General features: G+C 39.6%; 1 protein-coding gene across 2 annotated transcripts in view; it reads left to right on the plus strand.

Moving 5' to 3' along the window:
* The window catches only part of METTL16 (methyltransferase 16, N6-methyladenosine), a 75478-nt gene that overhangs the window by 52327 nt on the left and 5107 nt on the right, over nucleotides 1–18044 (plus strand). For both annotated transcript variants that reach the window (XM_046674949.1, XM_046674948.1), the window contains 2 exons: nucleotides 8428–8497; nucleotides 9524–9613. In XM_046674949.1, coding sequence (XP_046530905.1) covers nucleotides 8428–8497; nucleotides 9524–9613 — 160 coding nt within the window. The remainder of the gene's footprint in view (nucleotides 1–8427; nucleotides 8498–9523; nucleotides 9614–18044) is intronic.

Genomic DNA, 18044 nt, shown 5'->3' on the forward strand with positions numbered 1-18044 from the left:
AAAAAAATTACACAATAAATAAAATAATCCGTTATCTTTAAAAAATAAATAAATAAAATGGATTTATTGTAGATAACGTGTAATTGGGTTTTGATTTTTGATCTACTCTGACAATCTCTGTCTTTTAATTTGTGTACTTAGACCACTGATATCAAAGTGATTATTGATATAGTTGGATGACTCTCTACTGTAGTTATTGTTTTCTATTTGTTGCCCTGTTTTTTGTCTTCCACTCTTTTCTGCCTTATGTGGTTTTTTTTTTTTAAGTTAATTTTTTTGGTGAGGAAGATTGGCCGTGAGCTAACATCTGTTGCCAGTCTTCCTCTTTTTTTTTCCCTGCCCAAAGCCCCAGTACATAGTTGTATATGCTAGTTGTAAGTCCTTCTAGTTCTTCTATGTGGGATGCTGCCATAGCCTGACTCAGTGAGAGGTGTGTAGGCCTGCACCAGGATCTGAATTGGTGAACCCTGGGCTGCCGAAGTGGAGTATGTGAACTCAACCACTACACCACTGGGCCAGCACTGCCTTATATGGTGTTAATTGAGCATTTTATGTATTCCATTTTCTCTCCTGTATTAGCATATCTGTTATACTTTTTAAAACTTTTTCTAGTAGTTGCCCTAGAGTTTGCAACATACATTTACAACTAATCCAAATCCACTTTTATTTATTTATTTATTTATTTTTAAAGATTTCATTTTTTACTTTTTTTCCCAAAGCCCACTGTACATAGTTGTGTATTTTTGGTTGGGGCCCCTTCTAGTTGTGGCATGTGGGATGCCGCCTCAGCATGGTGTGATGAGCAGTGCCATGTCCGCGCCCAGGATCCAAACTGGTGAAACCCTGGGCAGCCGAAGCAGAGAACGCGAACTTAACCACTTGGCCATGGGGCTGGCCCCCAAGTCCACTTTTAAATAACACTATACCACTTCACTAGCTAGTTTGACTACCTTAATAATAACAAAATAATCTATTTCCTCCCTGTGTCTTTTGTATCTTTGCTGTCATTCAGTGCACATATACATGTATGCGTAGGCATACGTAATTGAATACATTCTTGGTATTATTATTTTGAACAAACTGTTATCTGTTAGATCAATTAAGAATAAAATACAACAGCTTTTTTTTTTTGCCTTCACTTCTCTTTTTCTGTTTTTCCTTTTTTTCATATAGATTTGAGTTTCTGACCTGTATAATTTTCCTTCTCCCTGTAGAACGTCTCTTAGCATTCCTTGCAGGGCAGGTCTACTGGCAGTTTTTGTTTGAGGAAGTCTATTTCTCCTTCACTTTTGAAGGATAATTTTGCAGGGTACAGAATTCTTTTTCTCCTAATGCTTTAAATATTTTACTCTACTTTCTTCTTGCTTGAATGGTTTCTTAAGACAAGTTGGATATAATTCTTACCTCTGTTCCTCTATAGATAAGGTGTTTTTTGCTCTAGCTCCTTTCAGGACTTTTTCTTTATTTTGATTTTCTCTGTTTTGAAAATCATATGCTTGTGTATAGCTTTTTGGGCGTTTTTCCTGCTGTTGTTTTCTTAGCTTCCAGGATCTGTAATTTGGTGTCTGACATTAATTTGGGGTCCCCAAATAATTCTCAGTTGTTATTATTTCTTCTGTTCCTTTCTTTTTGCTGTTCTTTTCTCTCTTTCTTTTCCTTTTGGGATTCCCATTACACAATGTCCCGCAATTCCTGGACACTGTATTCTGGGGTTTTTTCCCCCCAGTGTTTTTTCTCTTTGCTTTTCAGTTTTGTCAGTTTCTCTTGTGATGTCCTCAAGCTGAGAGAGTCTTTCCTCAGCTGTGTCCAGTCTACTAATGAGCACGTCAGAGACATTCTTTCCCTTACAGTGTTTTTGATCTCCAGCATTTCTTTTTCGTTCTTAGAATTTCCATCTCTCTGCTTACATTAGCCATCTGTTCTTCCATACTGTCTACTTTATCCGTTAGAGCCCTTAGCCTCTTAATCATAGTTGTTTTAAATTCCTGGTCTGATAACTCTAATATCTTTGTCTGGTACTGATGCATACTCTGTCTCTTCAAGCTGTTTTTTGCCTTTTAGTATGTCTTGTAATTTTTTTCTTGCTACAAAGACATTATGTACTGGGTAAAAGGAACTTGTGTAAATAAGCCTTTGGTAATGTGGTGTGGGGGAGGGGAAGCGTTCTGTAGTCCTATGAGTAGGGGTCAGTCTTCTGGTGAGCCTGTACCTCTTGACTGTGAACTTTGCACATGCTTCTCAGTTTTTCTCCCCCTTTGGGGGGACAGGACGGCTAGGTGTAGGCTGGAGTTGGATGATGCCCTTCCTGTAGGTCAACTAGGCGCTGATAAAACCCCAGCAGGTTAGGCTCTGGTTAACTAGTTTCTCCTGAGGGCAGATCTTGTTAAGAAGAACAGGATGCTCTGGCATATTTCAAATGATTCCTTTTCCTTTTCCTTTCCGCTTGTTGAAAGCACAAGGGAATTTTTCTCCCGTGTTCACTGTGGGAACCTGGTCAAGCTCCTGCAGGTGAAATTCACAAAAGTGTGGGGGCCCCAGATAACTGGGTCCCCTGGAGTTTTTATCTCTCGGGCTTGTCAACTCTGAGTCTCCAGCAATTTGCCAGTTATAGTTCCAGTTTCCCTACCTCAGCACCAGTTCCCGTGAGGTTTTTGCTTGTGGGTTTCTGCTCTGGTAAGTTGTGATTCTTTGTATTCCTCTGTCGGTTTCTCCAATTTTAGAGGCACTGGTTTGCCCTGTGAGTTGCTTTGGTGATGGATCTAAGAAGAGTTGTTGATTTTTCAGTTTGTGCAGCTTTTTGCTTTTTGTTAAGACAGAGTGGTGACTTTCAGCTTCTTACATGTTGGACTAAAAACCTGAAGTCTTTCGGGGCTGGCCCTGTGGCCGAGTGGTTAAGTTCGCGCGCTCCGCTGCAGGCGGCCCAGTGTTTCGTTAGTTCGAATCCTGGGCGCGGACATGGCACTGCTCATCAGACCACGCTGAGGCAGCGTCCCACATGCCACAACTAGAAGAACCCACAACGAAGAATACACAGCTATGTACCGGGGGGGCTTTGGGGAGAAAAAGGAAAAAATAAAATCTTTAAAAAAAAAAACAAAAAAACAACCAACCTGAAGTCTTTCTGTGTCTCTTTTTATCTGTTTATTAATCTTATTCAGTTGTAGGACTTTCTTAGATATGCTGAATATAAATCTTTTATCAGGTGTATTTTGCAAATATTTTTTCCCAGTCTATGGTTTACCTTTTCATTTTTATGACCCTTTTTTTTTTACTTTTTATTGAGATTTTGATAGTTTACAACCTTGTGAAATTTCAGTTGTACATTATTGTTTGTCAGTCGTGTTGTAGGTGCACCACTTCACCCTTTGTGCCCATCCCCTCTCCCCCTTTCCCCTAGTAACCACTAATCGGTTCTCTTTGTCCACGTGTTTAACTTCCACATATGAGTGGAGTCATACAGAGATTGTCTTTCTCCATCTGGCTTATTTCACTTAACATAATTCCCTCAAGGTCCATCCATGTTGTTGTGAATGGGACGATTTTATCATTTTTTATGGCTGAGTAGTATTCCATTGTATGTATATACCATATCTTATTTATCCAGTCATCAGTCAATGGGCACTTAGGTTTCTTCCACGTCTTGGCTATTGTGAATAATGCTGCAATGAACATAGGGGTGCATGGGTCTTTTTGAATTGCTGATTTCAAGTTCTTTTCTTTTTAAGATTTTATTATTCCCTTTTCTCCCCAAAGCCTCCTGGTACATAGTTGTATATTTTAGTTGTGGGTCTTTCTACTTGTGGCATGTGGGATGCCGCCTCAGCATGGCGTGATGAGCAGTGCCGTGTCTGTGCCCAGGATCCAAACTGGTGAAAGCCTGGGCTGCTGAAGCAGAGCGCGAGAACTTAACCACTCAGCCACGGGGCTGGCCCCTCAGGTTCTTTGGACAGATACCCAGTAGTGGGATGGCTGGGACATATGGTTATTTCTATTTTTAATTTTTTGAGAAATCTCCGTACTGTTTTCCATAGTGACTGTACCAGTTTGCATTCCCACCAGCAGTGTATGAGGGTTCCTTTTTCTCCACAACTTCTCCAACATTTGTTATTTTTAGTTTTGGTTATTTTAGCCATTCTAAACAGGTGTAAGGTGGTATCTTAGTGTAGTTTTGATATGCATTTCTCTATGACAGTGTCTTTTGAAGAGCAAACTTTTGATGCCTTTATTTAAAATCAACAGTCTATTTATGGACTGTATTCCATTCTCTTGATCTGTCTGTCTATATTTGTGCCATTACCATATTGTTTTGGTTTTTTTGCGGGGGGGGTGGGGGTTGGTGCTAGCATCTGTTGCCAGTCTTCCTCTTTTTGCTTGAGGAAGATTGTCCCTGAACTAACATCTGTGCCAGTCTTCCCCAATTTTGTATGTCAGACGCCACCACAGCATGGCTGGATGAGCAGTGTGTAGGTCTGTGCCCAGATCCAAACTTACAAACCCCAGGCTGATGAAGCGGAGCATGTGAACATAACCACTATGCCACTGGGCCGGTCCTGCCATACTGTTTTGATTATAGTGACTATATAAGAAGTCTTGAATTCAGTTAATGTAAGTCCAATTTTGTTGTCCTTTTTCAATATTGTTTTGGCTGTTTGCGGTCTTCTGCATTTCCATATAAATTTTAGAATCATTTTATCAATTTCTATGAAAAAGTTTACTAGAGTTTTTGCTGCAATTGTGTTGAATTTATAGATCAATTTGCTAAGAATTGATACCTTAACAACGTTGAATCTTCCATTCCAACATGGTGTATCTCTTCATTTATTTAGATTTAAAAGTTCTTTAGCAGTGTTTCATTGTTTTCTTACACACATGTTAACTGTATTCCTATTTTGTGTATTTTGATGCTATTGTAGTATTTTTAAATTTTAATTTCTAATTGTGTATTGCTACTATAAGGAAATAGTTGATTTTATATTGAGCTTTTATCCTGTGAACTTGCTGAATTCATTTATTCCAATAGCTGTTTCCTAGATTTTTCCAGTGTTTTCTACATAGCTGATCATATCGTCTATGAATAAAGACAGTTTTCTTTCTTTCTTTCCAGTTTGTATGCTTTATTTTGTTTTTTTCTCATCTTTTTGTGCTGACTGGAATGTCCAGCAGTGCACTTTTGAACAGAGGTGGAGAGTGGACTTCCTTGCTTCATCCCCAATGTCAGGGGAATCCCATCATACTTTAAACATTTTAAATAAAATTTAAATGTTTATGAGAACTATGATTCTCTTACTGTTTTCTAGTCCAAATAATTATACTCTGAGAATATATTTGTATGATTTTAATCCTTTGAAATTTTTCAAGGCTTGTTTTATGGGCCCACAAGGAATATGATGTGTTTTGGTGAATGTGCCATTTGCACTTGAAAAGAAACGTGTCTTCTGCTTAGAGTTCAGCCTGAAGAACTTCCTTTAGCATTCCTTGTAATGCAGGTTGGCTGGTGATAAAATGTTTTAGTTTTTATTTTTTTGGAAATGTCTTTATTTTGCCTTCAGTTTTGGAAGAATTTCAGGGTGAGGGTTTTTTCTGTCTGTACTTTAAAGATGTTCTGCTGTCTTCTGGCTTGCATTATTTCTGATAAGAAGTCTAATGTTATTTCTCTCTCCTCTTTTGAAGAAAAAGCGTCTCGACCCCCTCCCTGCTTTAAAGATTTTCTCTTTATCTCTGATTTTCAGTAATTTGATTGTGAAGTGTCTCCGTATGGTTTTTCTTTATGTTTCTTCTGTGTGGGATTCACTGAACTTCTTGTATATGTGTTTATAGTTTTCATCAATTTTGGAAAAATTTTGGCCTCTTTTCAAATGTTTTTTGTCTCCCCTTCTTTTTTTTTTTTTTTTTTTAAGATTGGCACCTGAGCTAACAACTGTTGCCAATCTTTTTTTTTTTTGCTTTTTCTCCCCAAATCCCCCCAGTACACAGTTGTATATATTAAGTTGTATATTATCAGTTGTGGGTCCTTCTAGTTGTGGCATGTGTGATGCTGCCTCAGCGTGGCCTGATGAATGGTGCCATGTCCACACCCAGGATCCGAACCGGTGAAACTCTGGGCCGCTGAAGTGGAGCACACGAACTTAACCACTCAGCCATGGGGCCGGCCCCTCTCCTCCTTTCTGAAACTCCAGTGGTATGTATTGTTTGGTAGTGTCCCACAGGTCGCTAGTGCTGTGTGTATTTTTCTCAGTCTTTTTTTCCTTCTCCCCTGTGTCTTTATTTTGGATGGTTTCTATTGCTGTGTCTTCAAGTTCACAGATCCTTTCTTTTGCAGAGTCTAATGTGCTGTTAATACCATCTAGTGAATCTTTCATTGTAGATACTGTAATTTTCATGTCTAGAAGTTCCATTTGAGTAGTTTTTATATCTTCTCTCTTGTTCCTCCTCATCGTGTCCATCTTTTGTTAGGGAGCATGTTTCTAATAGCTGTTTGCATGTCTTCATCTGCTAATTACATCATCTCTCTTGTTTCTTGTTCTGTTTCTAATGATTGGTCTTTTTATCCTGGATGTGAGTCATTTTCTTATGTCTTTTAATGTCTGATAATTTTTTATTGGATGCTAGACATTGCAAATCTTATATTTTGGGGTGCTGTTTCGTTGTATTCCTTTAAAGAGTGTTGGGCTTTGTTCTGATGCTTGCTTAAGTTACTTGTGATTAGTTTGGTCCTTTTGAGTCTTGCTTTTTAAGCTTTATTAGGGTAGAAATCAAGCAGTCTCTAGCCCCATTACAAAGCAGTATCTTTTTCCAGGTCTCTACCAGATGCCCCTTTTATTAACAATGGCTTTCTGCTTTGGCTAGTAGAACCGCAAACTAGTCCCAGCTCTGTCTGGACTTGAGGAATTGTTTAGCTTACTGCTTTCTCGGAGTTCTTTCCCTAGCCTCATAGAGTTCCACCCCCACACATGCAGATCATTATTCTGCAAAATATTCCAAGGAACTTCTCTGCAGATGCCCAGAATTCTCTCTCTACGCAGCTCCTTTCTCTTGTGTATTTTGCTCTTCAAATCCTTACTGCCTCGGCCTCTCTGAACTCCAGCCTCTAGCCCATCAGTTCAGCAAGGTTGTCAGGCTCTGTTTGAGTTTCTTTTCTCTGCATTGCAGCTTGGAAATTTCCTTCAGGCAGTAAGCTCTGGCAGTTGTAGGGTTCACCTTATTTGTTTCTCTCTCTGAGATCATAGGTCTTCACTGCAGTTATCCAATGTCTGAAAAACAATTGTTTCACATATTTTGTTCAGTTTCCTAGTTGTTTATGGTGGAAGGGCAATTCTCATAGTAGTTAATTCTTCATAGGCTGAAGCAGAAGTCCTATATAAATTTTATACTTTGCAAAACTTTTTGGAATAATTGGAAGAAATAAATTCTGTCCTTTTATCTTTTAACCAGTTCACTTCTTCTTCTCCACACTTCTTCTGGATTGCTATTTACCATATAAGAAATTGATTTCATGTTCTGTTGAAACTCTAATGTAATATATATCATTAAATTATTTGAGGTGAGAGTATCTCAAAATACAGATTTGTGCTAGATTTAAAAATTTCTCTTAATATGGCATGGGGGGTGTTTATGAATTTTTTTAATTGAGGTATAATTGACATACATCATCCTATTAGTTTCAGGTATACGTGTTTTTATTGTTATTTATTAACTAACTTCTGTCCTAGAGCTAAATGACCTTCATTCTGAGCATCACAGGTGAGATCACTCTTTCTTTCACTTTCTTTCCAAATATATAGTAGAGCCCTGAATCACTGGAGAGGGTAAGTGGATTTTTGTTTTAAGTTGCTCTGTGCTTGTTTTTCTTTGCTAGATTTGTTCTTTGTCTAAATACATTATATACAATTCTTGTTATCATTTGTAACTTGATTCAGTATTTGTTTTTGAGTAATGCTTATTTTAAAAATGTAATCACATGCGGCTGGCCCCATGGCATGGAGGCTAAGTCCAGGGCGCTGCACTTCAGTGGCCTTGGTTCACAGGTTCGGATCCTTGGTATGGACCTACACTACTCATCAAGCCATGCTGTGGCAGCGACCCATATACAAAATAGAGGAAGACTGGCACAGATGTTAGCTGAGGGCTAATCTTCCGCAAGCAAAACAAGAGGAAGATTGGGAACAGATATTAGCTCAGGGTGAATCTTTCTCACACACACACACACAGAAAGTAACCACATAAAGTTCAGTGTGCTCTGTTTTGGTGGCCTGGGTTCAGTACCCAGGTGTGGACCTATGCTGCTCGTCAGTGGCCGTGCTGTGGCAGTGACACATGTACAAAACGGGAAGATTTGCAGCAGATGTTAGCTCAGGGCTTCCTCAGCCAAAAAAAAAAAAAGAGTAACCACACAAACAGTGTTTTACTTGTCTGAATTTTTTTTCCTAGGTGGTATAGCTGTATGCTGGGAAAGAAATGCAGCCTGGCTCCTCTGAAGGAAGAACTTCGCATCCAAGGAGTAAGGCTTTGTCATTTCTGTTTCTATCTACTTTTGATGGCAATTGGAGTAAAGAATTTTCCTTTATACCTTAAAACTCTAAGTGTGGTTTTTTTGTTCTATTTTTGCTTGTTTATTTTTTAATTTTGTAATTTTGGGGCTAAAAGGTACTTCTTATAAATTATTAAAATAAGGACTTCTTTGACATTTATAACAGAGAAAAGGTAGGGAAAAGAGAATGAGTAGAATATGAGAGAGAAACCAGAAATCAAAAAATCTGGTGTCTACACTGTTGCTGATCTCTCATCTGACTCCTTTATAGTTGGAGAAACTGAAGGCTACATGATAAGTTACTAGACCCAGAAAGATTCTTGGTCCAGTGTGCTTCCCACTGGAGTGCAGTCCATATGAGTTCAGCTCCTTCTGTTTGGAAAAGCAGGTGGCAAATAAATATTCCCAGTTTCTGGTATTTCAGCATGAGTAAGCATGAGCAAGATGACTTTTCAGAGAAAGGGGTCAGATGTGGAATCAGTGGTAGCAACCAAGTTTCTGATTTCTGGTTTCTCTCTGATGTTCCTCTTATCCTGTTTTCCCTACCACACCTCTTCTTTGTTAAAATTGTAACAGCTACAAAGTAGTTCCATTTTCTTTCCTAAAAGCCAATAGACAATAGGGAGACTACATAGCTGTGTCTTGCCGGGCCTTGGCAGTTGTCTTTCTTAAGAAAGGAAACAGAAAACCCTTTGAATCATTTTACCAGTGATTCTCTGAAATCATGGTATTTCACATGTTTTGGGTGTTTCATATATTTGGACTTTCCAGCTGGAACTATAAATTCTAATGTTTTATAGGAGGAAAAGAAACACAACTTTGTTGAGAGATCATTTATTCATTGATTATTAGGCAGCTGTGCATAACTGTTTTTGGATAGTAATGTCTGTTAACTGATAAAAAGAAAAACTAACATATAATTTCACATGAGGCAGTAGCCAGAAACATATTGGTAGAATGACTTCAATTTGATGAGATGCTGTTTGTTGGTTTCAGGTTCCTAAAGTCACCTATACTGAATTCTGTCAAGGTCGAACAATGAGATGGGCTTTAGCTTGGAGTTTTTATGATGATGTAACAGTACCAGTAAGTAGAGACCTTGCTTCAGCTTCTCCTAATACAAGCACATGGTGGGTTTTAGTAGGTCCTAAATGAACTAAATCTTTACTGTCCTGTTTCCATGAAGTTTGCCTCAAATGTTTATGTCATAATGGAGAGAGGGTTTTAAATAAGACACGGTCCTGAAAGGCTGACTGTGGTGACGGTGGGGCCATTCTCTCTGGGTTTGTGCAACACACTGATTCTTGTTCAGCAAACATAAATGAATTGGAAATATATCTTTTAGGAATTAAAAATTCAGGTAATGTAATCTGTTAGAAACACCTTGTGGGTGTAATTACTCCTTTGGACATTCCTCAAGAATTTAAATTGAAGTCTTTTAATTTTACTTTATCACTGCTGCCTTCCTAGCTGTCTCCTGGGTTTCCTGGGTGAATACAGAAATTGTGATTTTGGGTTGCGGGCTTTTGATGTGTAACACTTAGAACCTTTCACTAGAATGATCCCCATTTTGGCTTTAAGATGAGCACTAGAATATTGATCAGTTTTGAAGCTGGGTGATCCGTCATTATCCTATTCTCTCTGCTTTGTGTATACTTGACCTTGAACATTTTCTGTAGTAGAATGTTTAAAAAAATGATTTGTTCCACAAACTTCTCTTTGTCTTCTGTACTGCTATATGTAGAGGAAAAATGCTTATGAACTGGCTGGACTGAATAATGTTTCTGGGCTGTACTGAGAGGTGGTAATAGAATAGCACCTGTTTGTTCTCACATTTCCCTCACAAGAGTGATTGACTTACTGTTCCCTGGAGCCTCCTGCCTTAAGTTTATGCACACGTTGCTCGGCACATGCTCCTTCTTCCCATAGTACTTATGAAAGCCTGGTACCTGGTCCTTCAGGTCTCTAAACCCCTGTCCATACAATAGGCTTGTTCTGGGTACTCCTCTCCCAATGTCTTGGCCGCTCTTGGTCTCTAAAGTCATCTTAAATGTTGTTGTGTCTGTGAGCCTCTTTCCTTTCTCTCATAGGGCAGAGGAGTTAGAGACATGTGCAGAAGTACAAGGGGACAGTTTACAGATGCTCCTGAATACATGAGTTCAAAATTCAAAACTGAGCCCGTCCTTCCTGTACTCTGCAACTAGATGTGCTGCTGGGTTGAAATAAGTTTCAAGTGCAGTCCTAGTGAAGTTTCCTAGTGAAGTTTGAATGGCCTGTTGCTTAGAAGCCTAGACTCACTTCTGTACAATGCAGTAGGGTATCTAGAGGTTACTGTTTGAAATATTCACTAGTTAAAAAGATGTTTCTGCTTTTTTTGACCTCCCTGACAGGTTCTCCTTTCTGTCATCTTTTAGAATACCAGAGCTTTCACACCAAATGGTTGAAATCATTAGTAATACCCTAGGCTATCCCTGTGCAGACGCTAACAGCTGCAGGAAAGTGGAACTGCGCCTGTTTGCAAATGCTTTCTGTTTAACCTGCTTCCCACATTTGTCGGCACTGCAGTTGGAAGAGCTGATAATGAGCTCTGGCGTTCTCCACGCCATCTCAGAGACCAGAGTCGACCTTGCCCTCTCAGATTAGTAGGTATTTCAGATCAAAGTATCAAAGGCCACTATGTTTCTATGTTAGGAAAATCAGCTTATTTTGAAAAGGAATCTTCTAAGCCTTCCTCCCTCCCTCCCTGTCATTTAGGCTATCCTTGAGCCCTGTTCAGAGTTTCAGCCATCAAAGAATGCCTCTTGCTAAGGACCTCAGGTTTCTCCCATGCCAGAGTGCTTATCCCTCCCCACTGCTACCCCAGCCCAAAGCTGCTAATAATGCATTCCCAGATGTTCCATTAGGTGCACTTAAACTGCTACAGGGAAAATGGCAATTTCTGATTTGTGGTAACCCAGCAACAGTTTCTTAGCACTGGTTCCCTTGATCAGCAACTGCTTTCCCAGGGGTAACACCAGCGCCTTGTGAGGTGTTCAGTGGACTATTGTCTTGGTTCTCCTTCCCTCTACCTGGACCTCTCCTTACCCCTCGCTTTTGAAATGCTCATCTGGCTTTCCCCCACCTTGTTCCTGTTGGAGGTGGAGAGGGAGGAGGATTCTGCCTTAGATAAGGAGAGGAAGCCAAGGACTAGAGCTAGTTAAGCAGAAGTATTGACCTACTTCCCCACCCCACCCCCATTCCCGCCTTTTTAGGGTAAATGTGCAAGTTACTATGGCAACTTCTGTTTTCACTTATCTCAGGCCTACTGACTCCTTTCTGTTGGTGCTGAATGCTGAAAAATTCCGATTTATTGCTGATTCAAGTGCCTATACTAAGCCCATTGCTCTTGTCTGGGAGGACAAGAGCATCATCTTGCTCTTGTCTAAGGACCCTCTTCTTAGTTACAGTCATGTGCCAAATAACTTTATTTATCAACTTTAGACATTTTTTTTTTCCTTTTTCTCCCCAAAGCCCCCTGGTACATAGTTGTATATTCTTCGTTGTGGGTCCTTCTAGTTGCGGCATGAGGGACGCTGCCTCAGCGTGGTTTGATGAGCAGTGCCATGTCTGCGCCCAGGATTCAAACCAACGAAACACTGGGCCACCTGCAGTGGAGCGTGCAAACTTTATTTTAGCAACAAAAAGACAAGTTTTAGTGTTGATAGAATTTTTGTACTATCCTTTCTGACTTCTGATGAATATAAGGAAGCATCTTGTAAGGACTATTCTTGACAGAATTTTAACAAGCCACTTAGAATGCCTCTTTGTCCCAGCTTCTCCTCTAGTTGTTCAAGGTGTCGTTTTAGCTTTGCTTTCGGAAGTTTGACACTTGTTAAAAGAAAAGGAAAAATAACGTGGCTCTAGTAAGTTGTGCACTGTTCGTATGAGCCTTGCCCAGGAACTCTGGTTTTAAAAAATTATTCCCCTGCATTTAAGACATTTCCTGAGACTTTCCTGTCTAGGGAGTAGTAACTAGAGGGCTTTTTGGAGAGCAGATGGGGTAAGGGGTCAAATTAGTTAGGTAGCCTTGTTAGTGTCAGAGCTGGAGTCTCTCAACAGTGCTCTACTTACTACTCCATAGGTTTTCAAACTAGTTCTTTTTTTTTTTCTCTCCTGGGGAAGGTTAACCCTGCAATGACATCTCTTGCCAATCTTCCTCTTGTTTTGCTTGAGGAAGATTTGCCCTGAGCTAACATCTGTACCAGTCTTCCTCAACTTTTTATATATGTGTCGCTGCCTCAGTATGGCTAATGAGTGGTATAGGTTCACACCCAGGATCTGAACCCATGAACCCTGGGCTGCCAAAGCGGAGTGTGCCGAACTTAGCCACCATGCTTTGGGGCTAGCCCCTCAGACTAGTTGTAGATAGATTCCGTGTAGGTGCCCCAGGGTATGATACCCCCAGTGGAGTTGCTGGGTTATGGGGTATGAGTAAGTTTAACACTAGTAAATCTTCCTAAAGGGGTTGTTTATACCCCAGGGTTCGATAGTATTAGTTGGGGGCAGGCATCAGGTTGGTACTTCAGGCCTCACTCTCATTTTCATCAGAGCTGATCTGTTTTTGTCAATATCTTGTGTTGATTTTACTTGTTGCATGGATTCTGTTGTTAAGAAGTTTGGAAACCAGTACTATACCAGGCTATACATTATGCTATAAAACAGATGTGACGATTAGGGAGCTGAACTCTTGAGCCAAACCAAAGCTAAGGACCCTCTTCTTAGTTACAGTCATGTGCCAAATAACTTTATTTATCAACTTTAGACATTTTTTTTTTTTTCCTTTTTCTCCCCAAAGCCCCCGTGGTACATAGTTGTATATTCTTCGTTGTGGGTCCTTCTAGTTGTGGCATGAGGGACGCTGCCTCAGCGTGGTTTGATGAGCAGTGCCATGTCCAAGCCCAGGATTCGAACCAACGAAACACTGGGCCGCCTGCAGCGGAGCGTGCAAACTTAACCACTCGGCCACGGGGCCAGCCCCAACTTTAGACAGTTTTAATTGCCTTGATTCTGTTTCTATTCAGAATTTCTATTCATAATTTTGTAGTATGTATAGTAAAATATATTCTATTCATAATTCTGTAAACTTTTGAAAAATATTGAAAAATACATGCTTTTATAAAAACATATGTTATAAATTTATGCGTTAATGACTTATTTACCAGTAACCCAAATTCCCTCTTGTGCTCACTCCCAATTACTAACCCTCCCTCTCTCAATATTCTGCTGTCACCATGGTTGGTTTTGCCTGTTTGCAATCCTTTGTATCTGGCTTCTTTTGTGCAAGTTGTGTATGTGGGATTCATCCGTATTGTTATGGGAAGGAGAGTTCATCCTTTGGAATAGTATTAGTCTATCGTATGAATATACTACAATTTATTTATCCATTCTACTATTTAGAGACGTTTGAATTGTTTCCAGTGTGCAGGTATTCTGAATAATGTTTCTGTGAACATTCTTGTACAGTGATTTTACGTTTCAGTTGAGTATAACCCTAGGAGTGGAGCTGCTGGGTCGTGGGGATGAGTGAGTGTAACCATAGTAGATCTTCCTTAAAGGGGCTGTTCAGACCCAGTGGTGTTCGATAGTATTGGGAGTTGCTCCACATCCTCACCAACACTTGATATTCTAACAGTTGTATCATTGTGTTTTTAACGTGCATTTCCCTGATAATTAATGAAGTTTAACATCTGTTTACGTAATTATTGACTATTTGGCTATTCTCTTTATGTCAAGAGTTCTTGACATATTTTCCTACTGAAGTTCTTGCCTATTTTCCTACTAGATTTTCTGTCTTTTTAAAAAATTGATTTGTAAGCATTTTCTAAATTTTCTGGACATAGGCCCATTTTAGTTGTGTGTATTACTCATATTGTCTCCTAGACTATAGCCTGCGAACACCTGTTGTTTGGCCGGTGGGGGGAGGAAGATTAGCCCTGACCTAACATCCACCACCAATCCTCCTCTTCTTGCTGAGGAAGATTGGCCCTGAGCTAACATCTGCGCCCATTTTCCCCTATTTTGTGTGGGTCGCCTGCCACAGTCCCCGCCTAGGATCCAAACCGGCGAACCCAGGCTGCTGAAGCAGAGTGCCTGAACTTAACTGCCACACCACTGGCCCAGCCCCTGCGAAACCCTTTTGATGAACAAAATATTTGTGATTTTAATGCAGCCCAATGTACCAGTCTTTTCCTTTGTCGTTAGTGCTTTTTGTGTCTTAAGAAATCTTTACATCAAGGTCATGAATATATTCTTCTATATTATTTTCAAGAAGCTTTATCATTTCATTTTTCACATTCAAAGAACTTTTTAAGAAAACTTTTATTATGGAAAATTTCAAATTTATAAAAAAAAGAACAGTTTAATAAACTCCCATTTACCTCTCACTCACTTCAACTATTGACAGTTTGTGGCCATTCTTGTTCCATCTGTACTCCCACGTACTCCTTTCCCCCTGCCCTGATTATTCTGAAGCAAATCTCAGACAATGTTATTATTTCATCCATAGCTATTTTCATATTTATCTCTGAAAAGTAAAAGTTCTTGTTAAAAAACAGAATGACCATAATGTCATAGTCACACCTAAAAAATTTAACAGTAATTCCTTCATGTCAACTATATAGTTGATCAAATTTTTCTCATTGTCTCAAATGTTTTAAAGTTTGTCAAACTAGAATCTTAATGTTTTATACATTGCACTTGGGTGATATGTTCTTTAAATTGATTTTTCTCTGCAGTGTCCTCCCCCTTCTCTCTGTCTCTCTCTCACTCCTTCTCTCCTTCCCCTCTTCTTTCATTCCCTCCCTTTCAGTTTGTTGAAGAAACGGGCGTATTTGTTCTGTTGAGTTTTTTACATCTGGATTTTTCTGAGTGAATCTGCATGATGTCAGCATGGCCCTCAGACCCTGTGTTTCCTGTAAATTGGTAGTTAGAGCTAGAGGCTTGTTCAGATACAGGCTTGATTTTGGGGAGGGGAGGTACAAGACTGCTTCCTAGGAGCTGTTTGGTGTACTTCCATTGGGAGGCACATAATGTCTGCTTGTGTCTTTGTGAAATGTGAGCAGTCGTTATGATCATTGCCTAGATCCATTAGTTCATTTAGAGTTGCAAAATGTTGACAATTCTATCGTACCTTGTTTATTAGCTAAGTACTTTTATAAAGAGAAACTTCCCCTTATCAATTATTTGGTTACCTTGAGGTACAGTTCCTCTGGTAAAGGTAGGATAAATAGTTGATTATTTTACTTTAGTTTTCAGTTTTAAAAATAGTGAGTTAGTGGTTCCTTAGCATCTCCCACAGTGGCCAGAGAGGGTGCTTTGGTTTTTGTTTTTGGAGTGTTATGAACTCATGGATTTGCATTTTCAATATTTTTCAATCCATTGCACTTGCCTTCTTTATTGATGCACAAGTTGTGTCCCTGCTTTGGCTGTGAGGAGTTTATTCAAAGTTGATTCCCGAGTGCTCTGATCATGACCATCATAGTCTTTGGTAGCTTCCTTGCTTTCTACGGTGATAAGTTGTTCATGGCTCATATTTTTTCCTGTCCCAGACCTGGCATCAACCATTTCTCCAGGGACATCTGGTTAATTTCAGTGGGAAATGGTATTTAAAGGTATCTATGGGCACTAAGTTGCTCATTGTTTCTAGGATTTTTCAGTGGGTAGAGTTAGGAATTATTATTTTCTTTTTAAAGATAAAATACATCCTAAGTTCACCCTGATACTTTCTTTTTCTTTCTTTTTCTTTTTTTTGAGGAAGATTAGCCCTGAGCTAACATCTACCACCAATCCTCTTCTTTCTGCTGAGGAAGACTGGCCCTGAGCTAACATCCATGCCCATCTTCCTCTACTTTGTATGTGGGACGCCTACCACAGCATGGCTTGACAAGCAGTGCCGTGTCCACATCCAGGATCCAAACCAGCAAACCCTGGGCTGCCAAAGTGGAATGTGCAAATTTAACCTCTGCGCCACTGAGCCGGCCCCCACCGTGATACTTTCTATTCAGTTTCTACTTACCTTCGTCAATTGTCCATCAATATCTCCCGTTCAAAAATTGCATACCAAAAATCTTAGTCCTCAACCATACTTACGTAATTACTTCTTTGTTTTGGTCCACAGTATCCCACAACTATCTCAGAATTAACATTACCATCAAGAAAATGATTTGTGAAAATAGCTATTTTTTCCTTTTTCATTTCTTTTGTCCTTGGGGACTATGTCCTGATGGATTTTAAAGTTATTTGGAATGTTTCCTCTTTGTGGGTCTATGCCACCTAGTCTATACACAGGTTCATTTGTTTCATTTTACATTATATTCTTAGGAATTGTCTTTTTTTGTGTTAAATTTTGTTTTATAATTGTAAAAGATATTTACATGGTTTCGAAAATCGAATCTGAAAAAAAAGATATAGTCAGAAAATCTAGCTTCTTTCTCTTGTCTTTTTCACCCTAATCCCTCACTTCTCCATGGGTTACCAATTAAATGATTTTATAATTTATCCTTCCGTTGTTTATTTTCTTAATATAAGGAAATACACATAAAGAGTTATAACCAACGCCTTCTTAGATAGGTAGCATTCTACATAAACTTTTCTTCCCCTTGCTTTCTTACTTGTACAGTTTTTACATGTATCCTGGGATTGATTTCAGTTTTAAGTAGTAACCTGTCAGATTAAGATAATAGGAACACCCACTGCACTGTTAATAAGGAAGCTGCACCCTTCCTAAACAATAAAGTATTCAGTCTACTTCATGGCAGTGTTTGAATAAGACACAGTTGGTGAGATAATCTGGCTGTCCTTCCCAGCACACCTCCTGTCAGTATTCCAGCCAGGTGTCAGTGTTGGCTCCTTGGCTTTATTTCTGCAAATAATGACGGCCTGTGCCAAATAACAGCTCACAGGCATTCTGCTTGTTCCTGAAGGGCCTGGAGCAGTAGCCGTTCAGAGTGTGGTAGAGCAACGAAGACTCCAGTGCAGTGGCCAAGAGCACTCCTTTCCCCGAATCAGGACCATTCTAGAAGCTGCTTTGTCACAACAAGGAGGCCGTGGCTTCATGCTCAGCAGATCTCTAGTGAATGACTGTCTTCTTTTCCTGCAGATACCAGGGAGAACTTAGTGATTTCATGCAGCTTGTGGCTTCATTGGAAGTTTTTGTCTTAGCTATAGTTAACGCAGAACTTTGGCAGCATAGCAGATGCTACACGGATTTGTGTCAAGTTACACCTGATTTGAAGGTCTCTTGACTGCACCACTGAGATCTAGAAATTAAAGAAAGAGTGAGGATGTAGGGAATTTATAGGCAGCCCTGCTAGGTAAAGCATATTTCAAAATTTAAGAACTGCTTTTGTCCAATTTTTGGTTTCAGTCTAATGTGTTTTTAATGATGCAACAAAATAACACTTGAAGCTCCTCCTCCTATTGATTACTCTTCATTGAATCCTTGCAATTCCAAAGATATAAGACCTGTATCCCCTATGAG

The sequence above is a fragment of the Equus quagga genome, chromosome 11, assembly GCF_021613505.1.
Source record: "Equus quagga isolate Etosha38 chromosome 11, UCLA_HA_Equagga_1.0, whole genome shotgun sequence".
In the NCBI taxonomy this organism is placed as follows: domain Eukaryota; kingdom Metazoa; phylum Chordata; class Mammalia; order Perissodactyla; family Equidae; genus Equus; species Equus quagga.